We start from the raw sequence: 19,634 nt of genomic DNA on the forward strand, positions 1-19,634 counted from the left end.
ATTATTTGGTCACACTGCGAATGACTTGGCTTGGTGAATGTCTCTTTGTCCTCACTGATTGTTGGCTGTGCAACCGGCTCGGAGTGCATCTACGCAGTGGTCCTCAGAGTTTTGAGCATGCAAATCCCGCATTTTCTGCTGCTTTGCCGTCTCGTTTTTTTAATGTTACATGATGCCGATGGGCTGCGGCACCATTTGTTTAAAATAACCAAAAAAGTCAAGCCTGTTACTTCAGAGCTTATTATTTTCCCTCGTGATGGATGTTACAGTTCTTGAAGGGTAATTTTCTAGACATTTTTTTTGAAGCAGTCCCTCATATAAAAGTTGCATAGAACGAGGAGACTTCCTACTGTGTGTGCAGAATTACTGATCATAAAACTGAACAGAAATGTACGACTGCAAAAGTATGATTTGTTGTTGGTGTTAAGTTTCCTGAGCTGATATTTGTTACCTGCACACGAGCTGAATTTCCATGGCTCTTCAGCTCAATAAATGAATGAATTCCGGTGACCTGTTGCTTGTGTTGCCTGCAGGTACAGAGCAGGCCTACGGGCTGAATTTGATGTGTGTGTGCCAGTACCTGATTTCACTAAATGTATGAATGCAGGTTATTGTCAGCTGCTACCAGCACAGAATGTTTGATTTAAACATCTTAAACATCTAAATCCATAACAGCTTCCAGGAAACAAAACTACAGTGTTTATCTATCAAGATTGTTTTGTCAGTACTCTATATTCATCACTCGCCCATACCATAATATTTGTGTGATTGCGATTTTATGTACAGTGTACTGTATGTTCATGCATTCACTCGGCTCCTCAGAGCATTTGAGATCTGGGCTGGGCAGCAGAAATGGACAGAAGAGGACGAGAATAACAAAGAGACGAAGCCCTGGCAGAGACAGAGAGGCTCTCGCAGCCTATGGAGAGCCTGATGCACTCAGTAGACTGAATGAAAAAGATCATGAGGGGGAAATGCGATTAGATAAAAAATGAGTGAATGATTAGAAGTTTGGAGAACGGGAGAGGAGAGCCAATATAGATAGAAGTATGGAGCAGTTGGGGCCATGAGGATGGAAAAATGCAAAAAGAATAAAAGCCAGTGAAGAGAGAAAGAGAGAGGGATGAACAGATGGAGTGGGCTGGACTATTTTGGTGCACGATGGGATTATCAGCATGTGGTTACAGTATGTTACAGCTGACACGACATATATATATATATATATACCTGTGTGATTCACTCACTGACTGACTGAATGGCTGTTTCAATTCATAACAAGACAAGTGTCCCTGATCCCTTAGAGGCGGTGCTGATCCTTACCCAAGTGGACCAAAGTGCTTTAAACTAAAGTGGCCAAGCATCCATGAATGTGACGGGCTGGACCTCTCATGTTAATAGGACTATGAATGTATTACGGAACAGTCCTGCTGGGCAAAGGCCCAGGAGCCCAAGGGGTCAGGGGGGACCGTGGGCTGGAGCCTGTGTTTGACATGACTGTTAAGGTTTCGGGACTATAAAGAGACTCAGAACGACAACAAAGAGAAAGAAAACGAGTATAAAGACACACAAAATGACCACAAATGACCACAAAAATACACAAGGCAACAACAAAAAGATGCAAAAATGACCACAAAGAGATGTAAACTGACAGCAAAGGGAAAGCAAAATGAGGAAAAAGATGTCTCTTTGAATCTGTGGCTGTCGCTCTTATGTAGGAGGGGTGGGGGGCCATTCACATGTCTGTGCTCAGGGGCCTGCAGTCTCATAATCTGTCCATGAGTAGGACAACTAAAGCCTTTTATCGTTGAAAAATGCTACACAACTGATTGTCCTTAAATCTAGTCTGCCTTACTTGTCTTTTGCAATTGCATACAATGGTGGAAGAAGTACTCAGATGCTTACATATACAACGATTTCAAAATACTCCATTACAAGTTTAAGTCTTGAATTTAAAATCAAACTTCAGTACAAGTACAGAAGTGTTATCAGCAGTTATCAAAACTAAAAGCACTCATTCCGCACATCATTCTGTGACTGATATTATTAAATTAAACATTATTAGACTACTGCTACCGAAGCAGTGCTACATTTTATTGCTGTAGCTGGTGGAGGTGGAACAAGTTTTACCTGCTTTATATGAAGTTCTGTAGTTTAATCCAGTGGTCCTCGGCCTAGGGATCTGGCCCCTCCAAAGGGTCACAAGGGTCACATCTGAGCTGGTGTGAGATGATTAATGTGAGAGAAAACTTTTCTCTAATCTTTGCTTCTGTGTGAATCATTGGATAGGTTTGCCTCTTTGGGCCTTGACCAGTTACTTAAATAAACCCATCTCAGAGACATCTGAAACGTGAAATTGACATTGCGAGATTGGCCCTTCTAGTTGTCCGAGTAAATCTATCGAGTACAAATACAAGTAACTCAAAATTGCACTTGAAGAACAGGACTTGAGTGAATGTACTTTTCCACTTTGCACCACTCTTTGCATATTTCCCATCTGTTTGTGCCACAGGACAGAGCAGAACGTATACTATACCGTACGGGCTCCACCTGTGAGCATACAGTGCCTGCTTTCTGCTGCCAGTGACTAATAGCGTGCCATTACATGGCTTGGCCCTGGTGTGGACCTACCCCAGCAAGTTTTGCCTGTGTCCAGTTCTACCTGTTGCTGAGGCAACAAGCAGCGTTGTCACACTGTATATAGCATCTCTTACCGAGGTTCTGGTAGAAACGGCTCTGGGCTCGCTGTCGGAAACATACAACAAAGTGACGCATAGCAAAACACTGTTTTATGTCACTGCTGTACTGTAAGGGTTGTGGTATATACTACAATTTAATAACGGTTAGGGTTTGACTGATAGCATTCGACTTGAAGTGAAGCTGCAATACTTTTTAAGATCAGTGTTGAGTTTTTACATTTGACCACTCTGAGGTCTTTATTGTCTGCATTTCAGAAATGTATTGTCATTGAATCAGAAAGGCTTTAAACACTATTTAGAACATGGGACACTTTACATTGTTACTACTACTTCTAATAATATTGAAGGTACATAAAATGTCAGTCAAATCAGGCTTTCCACAGACATACTATAACCTTAACCCATTGTTATATCTACACTAAAAATATAAGTCAAACAAAGTGCATCATCTCCATTTTGTCTTGTATTTTTCTTAAAAACTCAAGTATAACAAGCAAGTTCTTAATACCTGCAGCAATTAACACTTCCTCCATTTCAGTTATAATTAGTACCAAATTGCGTAGGCCTTTGTTGGAAACACCCCAGGAATTTACAGCTAAATACCAGCTAATTTTTAAGGAAATTATGAGGAAGGTTTCCAGGAAATTAGCTGGAAAATATGGGACCTGTAAAATAAAGCCTTACCGATTTTAACAACTCTAAAATAATAAAAAGGAAAGGGCAACATTGGAGCTCTCATCAATCAAACACGATAAAAAACATGAATAAGAACAGGAGGTGATGATGTGTGATAATCAGGATAAGTAATCCGCAAACAAAGCTAAAAAAAATCAGTAGGAACATAATAAGCACAAACGCGTATAATAGTAAGTATACGCGTGCAAATACATACATAAATTCTGATATATATGCAGGCATTGGGGTCAGAGTTTCAATCCAACATACTGATGAATGAGTTTCTGCCTTGTATTGGTGGTGATTTCAACAGAGTGGGACACAGGAAGTGGGGGGCAGACAGCAGAGGAGATGAGTGATGTGGTTGGGGAAGGAAAAAGTTCCACCAGCGAGACAGATGTTGGGATTTATTGATTATGAAACTTGACTTTCCACCCATCATCTCCAATGATTAAGGCACAGGGGGAAATGAAGACGCCCAGGGATGTACAGTGCATCCTTGTCTTCCGTCTTTCATTTCTTGTCCGTTTGTGTCATTTCCAACTCTCTCCGTGTGTCTTTCCTCCGTCTCCTCTCTGCTAGTGACTACATAATCAAGGAGAAGACAGTGCTTCTGCAGAAAAAAGACAGCGAGGGATTCGGCTTTGTGCTGAGAGGGGCCAAAGGTAAGAAAATATCAAATAAACATCCTGCCTTGCAATCACACTCATTGATTTAGTTCTGATCATATATGACATACTGTATTATGTGCAGTGCTAATGCATCCCCTGCCATGTTTTCATGGTGTCCCCAGCTCAGACTCCTATCGAGGAGTTTACTCCCACCCCGGCCTTCCCTGCCCTGCAGTACCTGGAGTCAGTGGACGAGGGAGGTGTGGCCTGGAGAGCCGGTCTCAGGATGGGGGATTTCCTGATAGAGGTACTGCCATGATTTACCACTGCATACCAAGTACTGGGAAGTTTCCTATGGCGGTTGCTGAACATATGCAGATCATGAAAGTAATCGGAGTACCAGCCTCCTCACAGTCTTCTAAATGTGAGATTTTTTTTTAAAAATGTTTAATCTGCATCTGGATCCAAATCCCATCGAAATTTTCTGTTCAAAACGCTCATTGTCTCACTTTCCACCGGATTTTACTGAAAGGTTATGAATTTCTTTACCATTTTTTTTTTTTGCAAATTGCAAAATAACCAAAAAAAGCAAAAAACCAACCTCTACACTAAACTTAAAATGTATTATTATCCTGAAGAAAATTTGATTTGCAAGCAGGCATTAAACATACAAGTCACAGGAACACTTTGATGATAGTGAGGAGCAGCAATCTGCAGTCAGTGATGAAAAAATATATTATAAAAAATAAATAAAAACAAAAATTTCAAAAATAAACATACCTAGTGAAAATACTTTTTTTTAAAAACAACAAAGATAGAAACATTTCTACCAGCCTGTAAAAGCTACTGCACATAAAGGCATATATTTTGTGTATTGTGGTACTTGTTAAATAAAATGTCTAGAAACCCTAAACTACAAATAATCACTTGTCTCTCTCTTCTTCCGTCAGCCTGTCTGTTAGTTTTCCCTTCCATCTTCTTTGTTGACACAATCGTTAGATGATGCTTAAGAATATAAATGCAACTGAGAAAAGGTAGTAAAAAATACCACCACCACCCGGTAAAAAAACACACAGTACTGAGGTCACTCCTTGTGTCTCTCCCCCAGGTCAATGGTCAGAATGTGGTGAAAGTTGGACACCGACAGGTCGTCAACATGATCCGGCAAGGTGGCAACAGCCTCATGGTCAAGGTTGTCATGGTAACCCGCAACCCCGACATGGATGACGGTTCGAGGAAGAAAAGTAGGTCTATCCAAGATAAGTAACTTTATCTAAGTTAGGCTTAGATTAACTGCACCATGGGGTGGTGCTGTTGGTGAACGCTGGTGGTAACTGAGCCTTGATCTTGATCTTTAACAGCTTGGCTGACCATCGCTGCCCTTTCTCTGTTCCCTCCCCTCCAGTTCCCCAGCAGAGTAAGAGGCTGAGCACTCCGGCTATCGCCCTGCGATCCAAATCCATGACTTCAGAGCTGGAGGAGATGGGTAAGAAACAGGCTTTAATAAACTTTTGGGGGGCGTGAAAAGCGATGGATGGCTAAGATTCAAGGAACAGACCGCTAGGGAGATGTAGACAAAGAAGGAGAGTGCTTTAAGGCTGAAGAGGAGAAAAAAAGCTAGTGGGTAGAAATAGATTGAGGTGATGAGGAATGATAGAAGCAGTGTGAAACCAGAGCGTTAGGGGTTGTTAAAGATGTTGAAAGGGAGAAGGGGAGTTGGGCTAGGGCTAAATTTAGACAGCAAGAACGAAGAGAGGGAGATAGCGTACTTACTCAGAGACAGAAAAGAAAGAAGAAGATTGGCTACCGCCATGGATGACGGTCTCAATGCATTTCACTGTTCTTTCAGAGGTTCCACACTGTCACTTCCAGCACCCCCACTACAGGTAACCCCACCCAGAAAAAGTGTCGCTATCTACCTTGTGATCCCTCTCTCACATCCCGCCTCTCTTACCTCTTACCCCCCTGCACTCCCCCCCCCACTGCTCCCTGGCCCAGCCACAGCTTTAACTCCAGTACCCACAGAGCAGCCTACCTCTGCTCAACACACACACACACACACACACACACACACACGCACACGCACGCACACGCACGCACGCGCGCGCACACACACGCTGACAAGTATTTGTTGCCAAGGTAACACTGCAGGGGAATGAGAAGAGTTTCCGGGTGACCCAAACATCATAGCAAAGTGTCTGGTCTTAATGTATCAGTGAGCAGGTTGAAAATGATGTCCCTCTTTTGTTCATATCTTGTTTGTAAATGTCTTTGATTCATTTGGAAGAAATCACACCCAAATTCAAATTATTGAGATGAGTAATTTTTGAGGAAAAAAAAACAAACTTTGTTCTAGGTGTGTTGCTATGGTAACAGCATAATATGTGGCTATGCTTATGTCATCTCTATTTGAGGCAAAATAGTGGGAGGAGAGTGCATAGTGAGGGTCAACGCCCCCATTTGCGGACCAGAACGTTGGCCGGTGTTTAATTGGTGACTGGGTTTCATCTTCTAAACATTTATGATGCTTGCCGTCACCGCAGCTGTCGCTGCTGTCTGGTTCTGAGCATGCCCAGTGAGCGTTTGGTGATGTATGAAAAAACCGACGACACGCGGAGCTGCTGAAGAATGAATCTGCAGGGCTTCGTCACCTCGCCTCAGACTTAGTTTCAGTAGTTTCTCTCACACCAAAACAAGGATAGCCACTCGGCCAACCCTGTAAGCAACAGCAACTGCCGCTGTAAGTCGGGATCTGACTAAAGTTGATCGTGAGTGTAGAGATGAGCCCTTTGCTTCACCCCACCCCAATCTCCTTCCCTCACCTGCCTTATCTCTGTGGTGTGACCTCACCTGACCAGCACAAAGCATGAGCACGCAGTCTGAAACTCGGGTACCTGTTTCCCGAACCCCCCGACCCACCTCCCTACTGAAACACATAATCCAGTGCTCACTACATACTCTATGATCTTACTATAAGCACCGCATGTATGCAGTGATATTGTACAGGCAAAACTGTATCTGAATACGTACGGTATCACACCCAAACAAACTCAAAGGTGCTGAAGTTAGTACATAACATAACATAACCACAATTTCCACATTAATTTCTTTGACATGGATATAATTACTGAGAACAAGTGTAATCACTTGCATTTTATAATTTGCAACACCAGGACAAAAACATGGGCAGGAACGTCTGCTGTGTTGCTTTAAGGAAAGAAAAAAAAAAAAAACATGAAGGTGCTCCTCTGCGAGCAAGGTCGAGTGTGTTTAGAGAAAATTTGGAGGAAAAAATAGCAGTAACCATGTTTTCGGTTTAAAACTGTGTAGACTGGTTGTCTCATCATCACCATGCCACTGAAAAAAAAATTGGCCAGGGTGATGTTAGCTTATAGCAGATATGTCAGTATCTGTTTATGTGTCAGCCGATAAGTAACAAGAAATTGCAGTACAAAAACTAGCTTTCTGTAACTTAGAAGCAAAGCTCTGACGTATTGATGCAAAAGAAAAATGCAAAAGTTAGTATTTTTCAAAAAACAAAACAAATCCAAGGGATCCATTTCACCTATTCGCCAATATATTATCAGATTTTTTAAAATCCCAAATATCACTATCAGTATTTGCCTCAAAAATCCAGAATCAATTGAGCCTTACACATCACATAATGCTAAACTTTTTAATGAAGGAGTCCGTTTGACTTAATATAAAGGGCATTTATCAACGAATATCCCGAGTTCATTGAGATGGGATGGCTTAATTTGGAGTCGGGCACCTTATAACTTCGATCCTCGTTGCTTGTGCCTCCTCCTGGATCAAGGTGAGGGGAGAACAGTGTGTGATGAAGCTGTGTCAGCCCCCGCCATATGCTTATTCAGATGCATTAGAATTCATTTAGCTGTGACGCCCATTAAACTATCTCACCCCTGTGATTGGCGCAGTGTCCCAGTTCACCTAGAAGTCATGCTGCAAGATAACAAGGACATTAAAATGGAAAGGCCTGTGCAGTGCACTTTAGCCCACAAACTGTTGTTTTCACAACCCCAATTTCACTCTTACTGTTTTTTTTTTTTAAAAGATTTGTGCAGTATACATGTAGGTAAGAGATGAAATAAACACAAGTTCAGAGCCCTTTCGTGAACGGTTCAACTATCGGACATCGAAATTTGACTTCTGTTCACTTAAGCTCAATAAGCTACACATAGTGAAATACAGTGGCCTCGAGTATGAGTATGGCAGACAACCCTATCCCTATTCAGTCCACACACACAAACTCACTCACACCAGTGGATGCAAACACTAAAGCGTCACCTTTAATTACTCCTCTTTACTCCCTTATGGACTTGTGCACTGGTTTAACCACTAACTCTGTCTTTTCTCTGTCTCCTTTTGTCCACACTCCACCGCTGACGGGATCTTAACCATTTAACAGTGGAGAGAGGTGGGAGTCAGCTTCAGACTAATTCCACGTTTGTGTGTGCGTGTGTGCTTTCAAGTAGCAGCAGGCAGCACACTGTATACGTGTGCAGCGTATTTTCTGCATACGTGCGCACGTTTCAGCTGTCTTAAAGCGTGGTTGTGATGTCCATTGTTTTATGTCGAAGATCGCCAGGCCTGGTGAGGTGACTCAGTTTGTCAAGCTCCGGGGAAAATGATTAGTATTCACTGTATCAACGCTATCGCGCTTTCACTCCTGCCAAAACTTAAGTCTCCTTTTGTCCTCTTTCCAGCTGCTACCCCTTGGAAAAAAAAATCAGGTATGCTCCGGTACACTTGCTTAAGACACGGTATTTATGTGTGTACAGAGTGACTTGGCACTCACCGCTCGGCCACTTAGTGAGCTTATTCTGTGTTTCTGGTCTTTCAGAATTCGAATCTTCACAAGTTACAGAGAAGAAGAGGACAGTCTATCAGATGGCTTTGAGTAAGGCAGCTCATGTTTGTCAGTGGATGTTTCCTGAATCTCTTCCTTCTCTTTCTCATCCACCTTCATCGAGTGTGTCCTCCCCTTTCCACACATTGTTTCCTTCATTTTGTTGCTGTCCATTTTTCTGTTTCATTGCTGTGTGTCCCTTTCTCTCTCTCTCTCTCTTTCTGTCTGTCTCTTTCTCTCCTTTTTTTTCTCTCAGATAAACTAGATGAAATTCTTGCAGCAGCTCAGCAGACAATCAGCACCAACGATGCGCCGGGGACACGGGGACAGGGGCCAAAAAGAGAAAGAGGGCGAAGTTTCTATGGCAATGAGGTGTGTATGGTGACTGACACTGCAATATACTTACATGTGTCCTGAGAAATGTGTTGACTGGGTCCGTCACCAGGTTGAGAAGACTGCTTGTCTTTGAAATTGAGTTTTAGTAAAAGACAGCATAAAATATGGAGTATAGATTTAAAAAAATACAAAAGAAAGAAATAGATTTCTGTTCATTCCTAAATCAAAAAATTATTAGAAAGTTCGAGATCCCCTTCGACTAAGACCCATGGTTTTACACTATTTGACCTAAGTCAGGTATTATCACCTGGCCTGTTATTTACAACATGTAACAGTGTAAAGACCACACAATGAGCATTTTTCAGGTTCGTGTGGAGAAGAATGTGTAGTTACATGATGCTAATGTTTGCAGCAACATCTTACGTTTCATTTAATTGCTTAAAACTTGTAAAAAGTGAAGAACTGCTGCACCGCTGAATACGTCGGTTCTTGTGTAAACAAACAGGCACAAATATTTTAAGTCTTTTATTCTTGACTTACTTGAACCTGCATCCAGTGGTATTTTTTGGCATTAACACTGAATCAACAACAATTAACACCAAACTCTGCCACTCTACACAACTTTTAGCCCCTTTTAGCTTATTATTTTAGTTCTCCCACCCACACGTTTGGATGAGGCTCAATAGCATTTCATTGAGTCTGAATCCAATTCTGAATTAGCTTATCAAATCCGAATCCTTTAGAATAACTCATTGATTCATTTTAAGTGGTTTGGTGGGGGATTAAGAGATCTGTTAGTTGGAGTGATGACCCTCCTGCAAACATTTGGAACATTTAAGCTGGTCCGCCATGTTTGTTTTTAACAGCAGTGTTGCTGAGTTATCAGTCTTTTTTTTTTCCCCATTTGCTAATGACTGTAGTGTCAGAGAGAGAGAATGGGAATAAAAGATTTGATAAGGAATTCACTGGCCCTGGAGCTCAACAAATCCAGGGTATTTTACCAACTTGGAACTGGATCCAAAATGGATCCAGCTACCGGAAACCATCCCTACCCACACGGGTACTGTGTTATTGAGTCCCGTAGCTCTCACTACAGTGTGTTTTACTTTCTTTCAAGGGCTCTTCGTTTTTACCATTTCAGCCAAATTACGGGGATCAGTCCGGGATGGGGATGATGTCATCAGGGTTGAGCCTTGGCTATGACCGTGGACAGCACACCTCAGGTCACGCCCCACAGCACGGTATGCTGCGGCAGAAGTCCATCGGTGAGGCTGTCTGTTTTTTTTCCGTCTGCCCCTCCGTCCACCTGTCTGTCTGTCCTCTGGACAAGTAGAGGTCTACACTGTGCTGACCTGTTTGTCTGTGGCCAACAATGTCTTGTCTGTGGCACAAAATGTGCGCACTTTGCACTGTATCTGTAGCTGATTGTATGTGTATTATACCTGTACTGTACTGTAAAAATAAGATGTTTGTCCGTCTTACACTCACTCTACTACTATTTGCTGTATACAGAGGTGCCACTAATCTCCTTCTGGTGTGACGCTTACTAAGGCTTTGCTAACTCCCCCCGAAATAGTTGTGTGCTCTGTGGTGACCAATAAAGCAAATGCTGCTGTGTAATGCTGTCCAGTTGCTACTTGTTTGTAGAATATATAGCACTAACTGATTTACATACTAACAGACATAAGAACTGAGGACAGACTCGCTGGCAGGTAGATGGGCAGGCCGATTTAGACAGACACTCTCATAGATTACCCTCCGCTTTCCTTTTTTCTGGCTCAATTTCCTCTGCACTCTTATTTCCTTGCTCATCAGCCTCTTACTCTCACTCTTCTCCGTCTGTGCCATCTGTACTTGGATGTGTGTTTCATCCCTATTTGTTTTTTCTCCATTTGTGAATGCTGTACTGCAGGGGTGCCTGAGGAGGAGAAGCAGTTCCTGCATCCTCCAACCATGAAGTTTGCCCGCAGTCTGTCGGTGCCTGGCCCAGACGACATCCCCCCTCCTCCCACCACTGCCCCACCAGACCCTCCATTCTCCTCTGCTCCGCCACTAGGTTGGAGAGCTAAGTCATCTCAGCAGCCCTCTGTCTCCGTGTCCCAGTCCACATCCACCTCTGCACACTACCAGCCCTACTCCCAGTCAGTGCACTTCACCCATGGGGGCAGGGAGAGGGCAGGTGGTCCAACCACTGGCCCCAGTGGTGGAGCGGCAGACCACACAACCTCGTATGCACATGCAGCTGCCCACACTGCTCAAAGCAGGACTGCTTCGCGGAAGGTCGCCTATACTGGGGAGCCTGTTGGAGCTGGCATCGGAGCTGGTGGAGGGGCTAAGGCAGCCGGTCTCAGGAGGGGCTACAGTACCGCCGTCCCCCCATCCAGCATTGCCACTGTAATGCCCCAGCAACAACAGACTACCCAGAGTCAACCCCAGCGAGTAGACCGCAGTGCAGCCGGGGCTGGAGCAGGGGGTCCTAAAGGAGGTGCCCGGAGAGGTAAGGGCCCCCTGGTGAAGCAATCCAAGGTAGAGGACCTGCGCATGGGCCAAGGTACACTGGGGGGCAAGGGCTCAGTGGAGAAAAGCTCCATCCCCATCCCCACCATAATTGTCAAGGCTCCTTCAACCAGCAGCAGTGGACGCAGCAGCCAGGGCAGCAGTGTAGAGGCTGATGCTCCTGCATCAGGGGACACAGATGAAGCCAAAACTCCCCACGGTCCTCCTCCCTCCACTCCTGCTCCACAGCCTCCTGCCCCGCCTTCCATCCCAGCACCGCCACCTCCCTCCTTGCCTTCTATCCGAGCCCAGGATAACCTGGACTTTACCAGCCAGTTTGGGGCTGCCATTGTTGGCGCAGCTCGCAGGGACAGGGAACGGTTTCATGAAGCCCGCAAAAAGAGTGCCTCCTTGTTTATGTCTGCTGAGGAGGACGTGAGTCTTGATGGATTAGTAGGAGTAACAAGGACTCAGGTGTCACAGCAACAGCTTAACACACAGGCTGAAAGTTCATCAACACGGCTGCGCCCGTCCAAATCTATTGACGAGGGCATGTTCTCTGGGGATACCTTTATCCATCACACCCGCAGTATGCCTCCAGCCTTTGGTCTACCTGAGTACTCTTCACCTGCCCTGGACTACCAGCCTAAGTCTGTCCCTACTGACTTGTACACAGCAGCAGGCAGGCAGCCAGCACCCTCCACTACCACCACCTTTATTCACCCTCTGACAGGAAAGGCTCTTGACCCCACATCGCCACTAGGCCTCGCACTGGCTGCCAGAGAGCGTGCTCTGAGGGATGATAGCAGGTTAAGGAGGGGAACAGAGCACCACTTCAGCCGCCAGATGTCGAGTGTGGTGTTTCCTTCATCTACAGTCACCTCTCAGCCGGTGTCATCTGCTGCTCAGTCCTCCAGCTCTTCCTACCTGGTCACCTCATCTTCTCTGGCTGCCACTACACCCACTGTTGGTCGCCCACCCTCACCAAGAATCCTCAGAGGAGTTGGCAGTGTGTGGGGTGAGGAAGGCGGTGGAGGAGAGAGGGAGCGGGAAGGAGGAGGGGCTCGCGAGGGGCTAAGAGTTCGCTTCTCAGAAGACAAAACGGTCCACACGCACCACTACCAGTCTCAGCCAACCTACAAGGAGAGGGAGCGGGAGAGATCGAGGGAACGGGAGAGAGAGCTGTCGAGAGAAAGAGAAAGAGACAAAGAGAGAGAAGGTTACATGAGGAGGGCAGAGCAGGCTGCTGCAAATGCAGCGGCTGCTGATAGCTCTGCTCAGCAGGCGTCCCAGTCTCAGCCGCCTCGTAGGCCCTCTTTTCTCAGGATGGAAAGTCAAGCTGATGCCTATATCTTGTCCCTCACCCCTCCGTCTCCTCCAGCTACCAGTTCTCAGCAGACAGTGAACACTACTGGGAGCACTGGGACTGGCCTGATGGTTCTTCCTCCCCCCGCCCCCTCAGTTGATGCAGACGATGAGTTTGTCTACGCAGACCCACTCCCACCTCCATTGGAGTTTGCCAACAGCTTCGACAGGGGAATAGGGGGAATATCAGGGTACACACAACACGGGATGCTCCCTAACAGCCTGACCTCCCGCCAAAAGCAGGTACCACCCCCTCCCCCTCCTCCCCCTCCTCCCCCACCACCACCCCCTCCACCTCCCCAAAAAGAACCATTTATAAGCGGGTTTCCTGCTCATACACCCCTGCCCTCACCTCAGGCAGGGGACTCCACCGCCTCCAGCCTCACTTCTTACGACAGTGAGGTGGCCAATCTGACTCAATCCGCTCCTTCCCCCTCCCAAACGTCACCCAACCCCCCGCCCCCTTCCTCACCCTCTACCCTGCAGCCCACCTCAATAGCGGGACCTCCTCCTCCCCCGTCAGTCTCACCACCGCCTCCTCCCGGATCCTACCACAGACCCTTCTCAATGTCCCACCCCCACCACCTTTACAACAGCACTCACACTCCCGGGCGCTCTTCTCCCACACCTCCCCTGCACACAGTCGCGCCTCCCCCGGCCTACCGCGGTGGTCCCACAGTGCCCTCCTCCACTGCTGCCACCTCTGCTCCACTTAGGGGCACTGCCTCCCATGCCACGACCACTAGCTGTGCCGCTATAACCACCGCTGCTGCAACCACAACAAGCACCTCCACTCAGCTCTACCAGGAGCGAACACATACCACACATACATCATCCTCCACCCCCATCACGGGCAGTCGTAGGACAGGGGAGCACCACCGTCCTCCCCCTGCTACCAAGAAAGGAGAGTCCCAGGAGACAGTGGTGGACTCTGGGATTGAAGAGCTGGACAGCCGCAGCAGCAGTGACCACCACCTGGACAGCATCCTAGCTCTAAGCGGAGCTGGTGTCCGAGGTGACAGGCTTGACCGAGGGGAGAGAGGAGTTGGAGCTGGTGGGCGTATCGGAGGGGGAGGCGGAACAGGGGAATCAGAAAGGGGAGGAGATTTTCTGGAGTCTTACATGAGCTACCTGGATGGACAAACTTTTGAGATGCAGAATGCCACAGCAGCAGCCTCCACCTACCCAAAAACCAACAGGTTTAGAGAGGGAGGTCGCGTCGGGGAGCTACACAGACAGACTAGTACGGCCCCTGCCTCCTTCCACTCCCACAGACAAAGAGACGAGCAGGAAGACGACGAGGTCGAGGAGGGAGTGGCAGAGGATGAGAGTGGCCAGGATGGGTATGGGGTGAGGGAGATACAGAATTTGGGACGTCCCACTTCACCATACTTTGATCGGCCACGCACTCCTGAGATGAAGCCTCTCTGGGGCGAGGGGCAAATGGCCGGTGATGGAGGCAGCCAGTCTGGGACACTTTTAGAGGGGAAGAAGATTTACCCACCGGCATCCAGTATGAAGCCCAGCATCATTAATGAGCTGAGCAGCAAACTGCAGCAAAGAAGCAAGGACAGCTGGAGCAGCCAGAGACCCCTGGGCAGACACAGGTACACATCAGTGAAAACTTTAGTTTCATGTTTTTCAGTGTCACAGCATGAACTGCATTTTTTGTTGTTTCACCTGTGTGAATACATCGTTGTGCCACCTGTGACTTCTTCACAGCCGTCTGTGAAACACTGCGTACTGACTGTTTACGTCTTGTGTAAGTGTTGTGTCTATACTGTGTAAACCTCTTTTTTATTTCTCTGGCTTTTTCCATGTGTTTCTCTCAGAAGCAGAAACAGGTAATAGAGCCACTACTTTTCTTTTCTTTCTGGAAGAACATAAAACTTTGACACTTGCTTGAATTTACAGCCTGATGTGAGACTGTAAGAAAGTGGATTGACAATATAAAACAATTTGAATCCAGAGGTTCCTAAAATAGTTGGACAGTGCTTCCCTTAGTGTGTGTGCATACTTTTCCTCTCACTGCTTTCGGCTTTTCTTCTGTAACAACTTCTCTCTCTCTGCTCACAGATTTTCAGAAGACTCAGCCTCAGCTCTGAGCCCCCCCTCAGCTCGATCCCAGTCCCCGTCTCCAATCTCGTTGTCACAGCCATCACTGTCCCCATCCCCCACACCTGCCTCCCAGTACCCCAACTGGGGACGATCCCCGTCTCCTCAGCCTCAAGCAGCCTCTCAGCCTCCACGTTCACATTCCCCGCTGTCCCCGTCATCTTATTCCCCTTACCCCACCTCCCCCAAACACAGACCTGTCTACCGGACCAAAGCCCTAGAATTCCAGTTCATCCCTAGTCGCGAGTCCCGTAAAGCAGAATCACACATACTCCAGCGTAGGCGAGCACCCAGCCCCCTCATTTCCCCGTCAGAGAGGCCCAAAGTGGGCCCACCACGTCCATCGTCCCTTCCGCTCCTCCCCACCACACCCCTATACAGCGCCATCTACGACCTACGAGGTTCAATAACACCGCCGTCACCTGGGAACCCTCTTGGTGATCCTTACTTCTCGCCCTCTCCTCCCCTGTTTGCCCCCTCTGGTGCCCCTCCTCCTCCAAATTCCACTTTAGTTGTGTCACGATCCCTCTCTCCAACACACTTCCTGTCTGGGACCTCTTCTCCACCCCTGCATCCTCTCCCTCCACCTCCCTGCCTGAGTTACCCCCACCTACCGCCCCCTTCTCCTACGAAGCCGTTTGCCTCCAAGCCGCTGCCCTACTGGACCAAGTACGACGTTGCGGACTGGCTAGGATACCTGAACCTGGGTGAGCACCGAGAGCGTTTCCTGGACAACGAGATTGACGGCAGCCACCTGCCCTCTCTAACCAAGGAAGATTATCTGGACTTGGGTGTGACACGCGTGGGCCACCGCATGAACATAGAACGGGCCCTGAGGAGTGTAATGGACAGGTATGGTCGCACAGTTGACCACTACAACTAATTTCCTAAATTGGAAGAGTCGCAACAGACAGTCAGCACAGATGATCCTTAAATGTGTTTTGGCAGGACGATCTCAACTATTTCAGTTCAACACAACAGTTAACTCATGTCTAAAATGCACTAATGCAACCGAAGCACTTGGCTCAACTCTGGTACCATAACCCTGACAACATTTGTTTCCCAACAAGAAAACTTTGTCACTCAACACGGTTCATTTCATGTACTATATATATTCACTATACGTGTCCTATGTTTCTTTCTTCTGTCCTCAGGCTGTCCAGCAGCCCATTTCCCATTTCTGTTCTCTCGCCTCGGGAAGGACAGACTGAGAGGAGGAGGGACGACGGGAGTCGGAGCTGAGGTTGCAAAGGCAGAGACAGAAAGAGAGAGAGAGAGAGAGACAGAGAGAGACAGAGAGAGAGAGAGAAGGAAGGAGGGGTTGGAGTCAATGAGGGAAAAAGACACAACTGCTGCTGTCCATGGTGGATTCACACAACAAATGAGGGGGGAACAGATTTCACACAGCGAAAGAAAAAGGGAGTATGATCCCAAAGGGAGATGGAAACACAGGGATGGAAAAAGGGCTGACAATCCATAAAGACAACGGCTGGCACTCCCCAGTTGTGGCAGGGTGATTTACGCAAAGTACACTCCCAACACGCATGCACGGTCACACCAATCAACAAACACAAACACCCTCTCATCCAAAATGCATATGAAGACACTGTGGCTGCAGCAGATATTACGAGTGAGGACTAGAGATGGAGCCGAACCAAATACTTGGGAGGAACAATCAAACACCCGTTAGATTTTCACAAAGAATCGAGCAAGTTGACTTGGCGAGCCGGAGAAGATAAAGGTGTCCTTTATTGCGCGGCCATCTTGTTGAATTGTCCTCTTACCCCACAGCCAGCTTGTTAATTCTGTTCACGTTTAAAAGTGGAACCCACAAAGAATATTTAGAGTGCAATCAATGACAGCCCCTCTCTGCGTGAGTGGATGCTAGTTTTAAAATGGGTCTGAAAATCACGGAGGATGATGAGTATTTGAGCGTAAACGGGCACGAACGTCTGCAGCAATGACGCTATGTCTGTCTGCATGGTGAACGTAGGAGCGTAGGACGCAGGGCGGCATATCATGACAGCTTCCATGTCTTTCAGAGGTGACGGGGGCCCAGACAGTCAACTCGCGTCCTTGGTTCAGGCCAAGGTGGCTCGCTGTGTGCTCGGCTATGATTGGTTAGGTCTTGTTTTTACCTCACCACTGGCAGGGTTCTGTCCTCACTGCAGGTCCTGTCATCGGGAACTTGCGTGTTTCGCTATAGCTCTTTATCATCTTCAGTCTTATAATGACATATATACAGACTGGTCACTGTATCACAAATTTGTAGCAAAAATAAGTGCCCAGACCAACAACATAAAAAAAAAAAAAAAAAAAAAAAAGAAACATACCGATGCGCACACACAGGCACCCAAGTTACTACAATACATGCCTGCATGCATACACCAACATGTAGACACACACATTCACACAAGCACTTACCTGTGTTTGTGTTAGAGTTTATGGGACACCTTATATATAGACACACACTAGATGTTTGGATCCAAGATGTACTTACACAAAAGGAGGCAGACTGTGCTTTCGGCTGTTAGACGGGATACGTGACAATGTGAATCGAAATCTCCCCGAGGATTTTATTTACCGGGAAAGACTTCCTCAGCGTCGAGGCAACTGCTGTACACCCATTCAGACCCCCCGTCCGAGGGAGACTGGAAAGGAGAGGGGAGGGGAAGAGGAAAAACTGCCATTTTCTTGCTCTTTCCCACCCAATCCCCCGTGCTCCTTCCAGGAGTTGCCCCCTCTCTCTCGACTAAATCCAGGAGGAAACGAGCGTGCACCCGGCCGACGGGGAGCTAAGAGTAACGCTTATATCGAATTTTAATACTATGATTGTTCTTACGATTTTTAAACTTTAAATGGAAATACTGGAATACTGATACTGACATGAAGAGATTTATTGTTACTATTTATCATTACTATCATCGTCCTTACTGTTATTATAGCTTCAGAGAGTTCCCGGCTTCTGCCTTCGGAGGCTGCGATGGCGCTCTTGAGCAGTCAGAGCACTTTCTGACTGTGTGGTGAAGATAATCGTTTTGGTTATATATTTAAACATATATGTATATGTAGGTATTTTTGAACTGAAAGAAGAATATCATTTGGTGCACTGTACCCTCAACATTGCTTCTGTGTGACAAGAAGCATTGCAACTTAATGTGAAGCACATTTTCAACACTTCTTTTTCTCCTCACTGTTGTCAGTCCGTGAAGCTGTAATCAAAATAACACGTCGACCTTTAAGGCCTCAAATTATGATTTTCTCACTCTTATTAAGTGGCAACGAACTTAATGTTATGCAGATGCTGAAAATGTAGCAACTGTTACTCTGGGGGTGCCCACAATACACCGGGTGAAAATTGGGCGTCACTTTATTTAAACACTTCCTATAAATGATTCTTTTTTTTGGTTCTGGACAACAGCCACCCCCCTCTTGATTGATCACATACACAAATTTCTTTCCTTTTCTTCGGCCCCGTACCCTTTCATTATTTTCCCCCATCAGCTTTCATGGCACACTTACATCTCATCATAACCTCAGTCCTGCTCTTCTCACTGTTGCTGAGATCAAATATAAGGGCTCTCTCATGACCTCTCTACCTTGAACAACACTTCACCTCTCCTGCTGCTTTCGAGTCCTCGAACACATATCAAACGTGCATTTTACATCGGGGCGTCGACGGGGAGTTTACTCTCCTCCTGGCCCCGCTATCCTCGGTCTATTTTTGCAAAGAGATGAATGGAGTTTTCATAGATCACGTCGCTCGAAGTGCACATACACACCAGGTATAAATGTCGATGAGCAAAGGTCATTAAAGGGGATTTGTTTCTATAGTTACTCTGCGCTGGGGGTCAAAGGAAAGATTATATTAGAATGCAAGGGAAATAGCAATAAGGACGATGAAAATAATGGTCATCTAATTATGGTTTAAGATGTAAAAAAAAAAAAAAGTCTCAAAAGTTCTAAAGAATCTCTGTCTTCCAAATAATGTTTAACATGAAAAGGTACAATGTATTTATTTAACTGTTCTGCTTTCTATACAGTTGGACCTGTTCTCTACATCTGCCCCCTTCCACTGTTACAGACCTGACAGTATTAGGAGCTCCACTCTGTTTCCGCTCAGTTGCATCTTCTTGTTTGTATAAAGCACCTTCTGCAGTGGCTGACGTGTGCCAGTATGCTCACAGCTCATTGTTTATTACCAGCATATTATGCAATGACCCTATTTCCATTAGCAACTGTGACTATTTTGCCTTTCCCTTTGGAGGTTTTGGAGCCAAAAAGGGGATGTTTCTGAAAGGGTAAACAAGCAGAATGTGGCCTCCTGTCCAAACTCAATCCACAGCCAGGTTCTGCTTGTTTCTATCAGGTATCTTAAACAGTTTGCTACTGAAAATAGGGCCAATTAAGAACTTTGGATAAGAAATTTAGAAAACATCTCTTGCTGGTACAATGATGTTCTTGTTAAGT

At 46.2% G+C, this 19,634-nt stretch overlaps 1 protein-coding gene across 1 annotated transcript in view; it reads left to right on the top strand.

The window, feature by feature from the left end:
* The window catches only part of shank1 (SH3 and multiple ankyrin repeat domains 1), a 54,554-nt gene extending 37,193 nt beyond the window's left edge, over positions 1-17,361 (top strand). The window contains exons 15-26 of the mRNA XM_040154960.1: positions 3,954-4,036; positions 4,165-4,289; positions 5,091-5,226; positions 5,388-5,468; positions 8,412-8,420; positions 8,710-8,736; positions 8,847-8,903; positions 9,109-9,224; positions 10,330-10,453; positions 11,101-14,656; positions 15,126-16,016; positions 16,319-17,361. Of these exons, the coding sequence (XP_040010894.1) occupies positions 3,954-4,036; positions 4,165-4,289; positions 5,091-5,226; positions 5,388-5,468; positions 8,412-8,420; positions 8,710-8,736; positions 8,847-8,903; positions 9,109-9,224; positions 10,330-10,453; positions 11,101-14,656; positions 15,126-16,016; positions 16,319-16,406 (5,293 nt within the window). The 3' untranslated portion in view covers positions 16,407-17,361. The remainder of the gene's footprint in view (positions 1-3,953; positions 4,037-4,164; positions 4,290-5,090; positions 5,227-5,387; positions 5,469-8,411; positions 8,421-8,709; positions 8,737-8,846; positions 8,904-9,108; positions 9,225-10,329; positions 10,454-11,100; positions 14,657-15,125; positions 16,017-16,318) is intronic.
* The last annotated feature ends 2,273 nt before the right edge of the window (positions 17,362-19,634 follow it).

The sequence above is a fragment of the Xiphias gladius genome, chromosome 3 (genome assembly GCF_016859285.1).
Source record: "Xiphias gladius isolate SHS-SW01 ecotype Sanya breed wild chromosome 3, ASM1685928v1, whole genome shotgun sequence".
NCBI classification, from domain to species: domain Eukaryota; kingdom Metazoa; phylum Chordata; class Actinopteri; order Istiophoriformes; family Xiphiidae; genus Xiphias; species Xiphias gladius.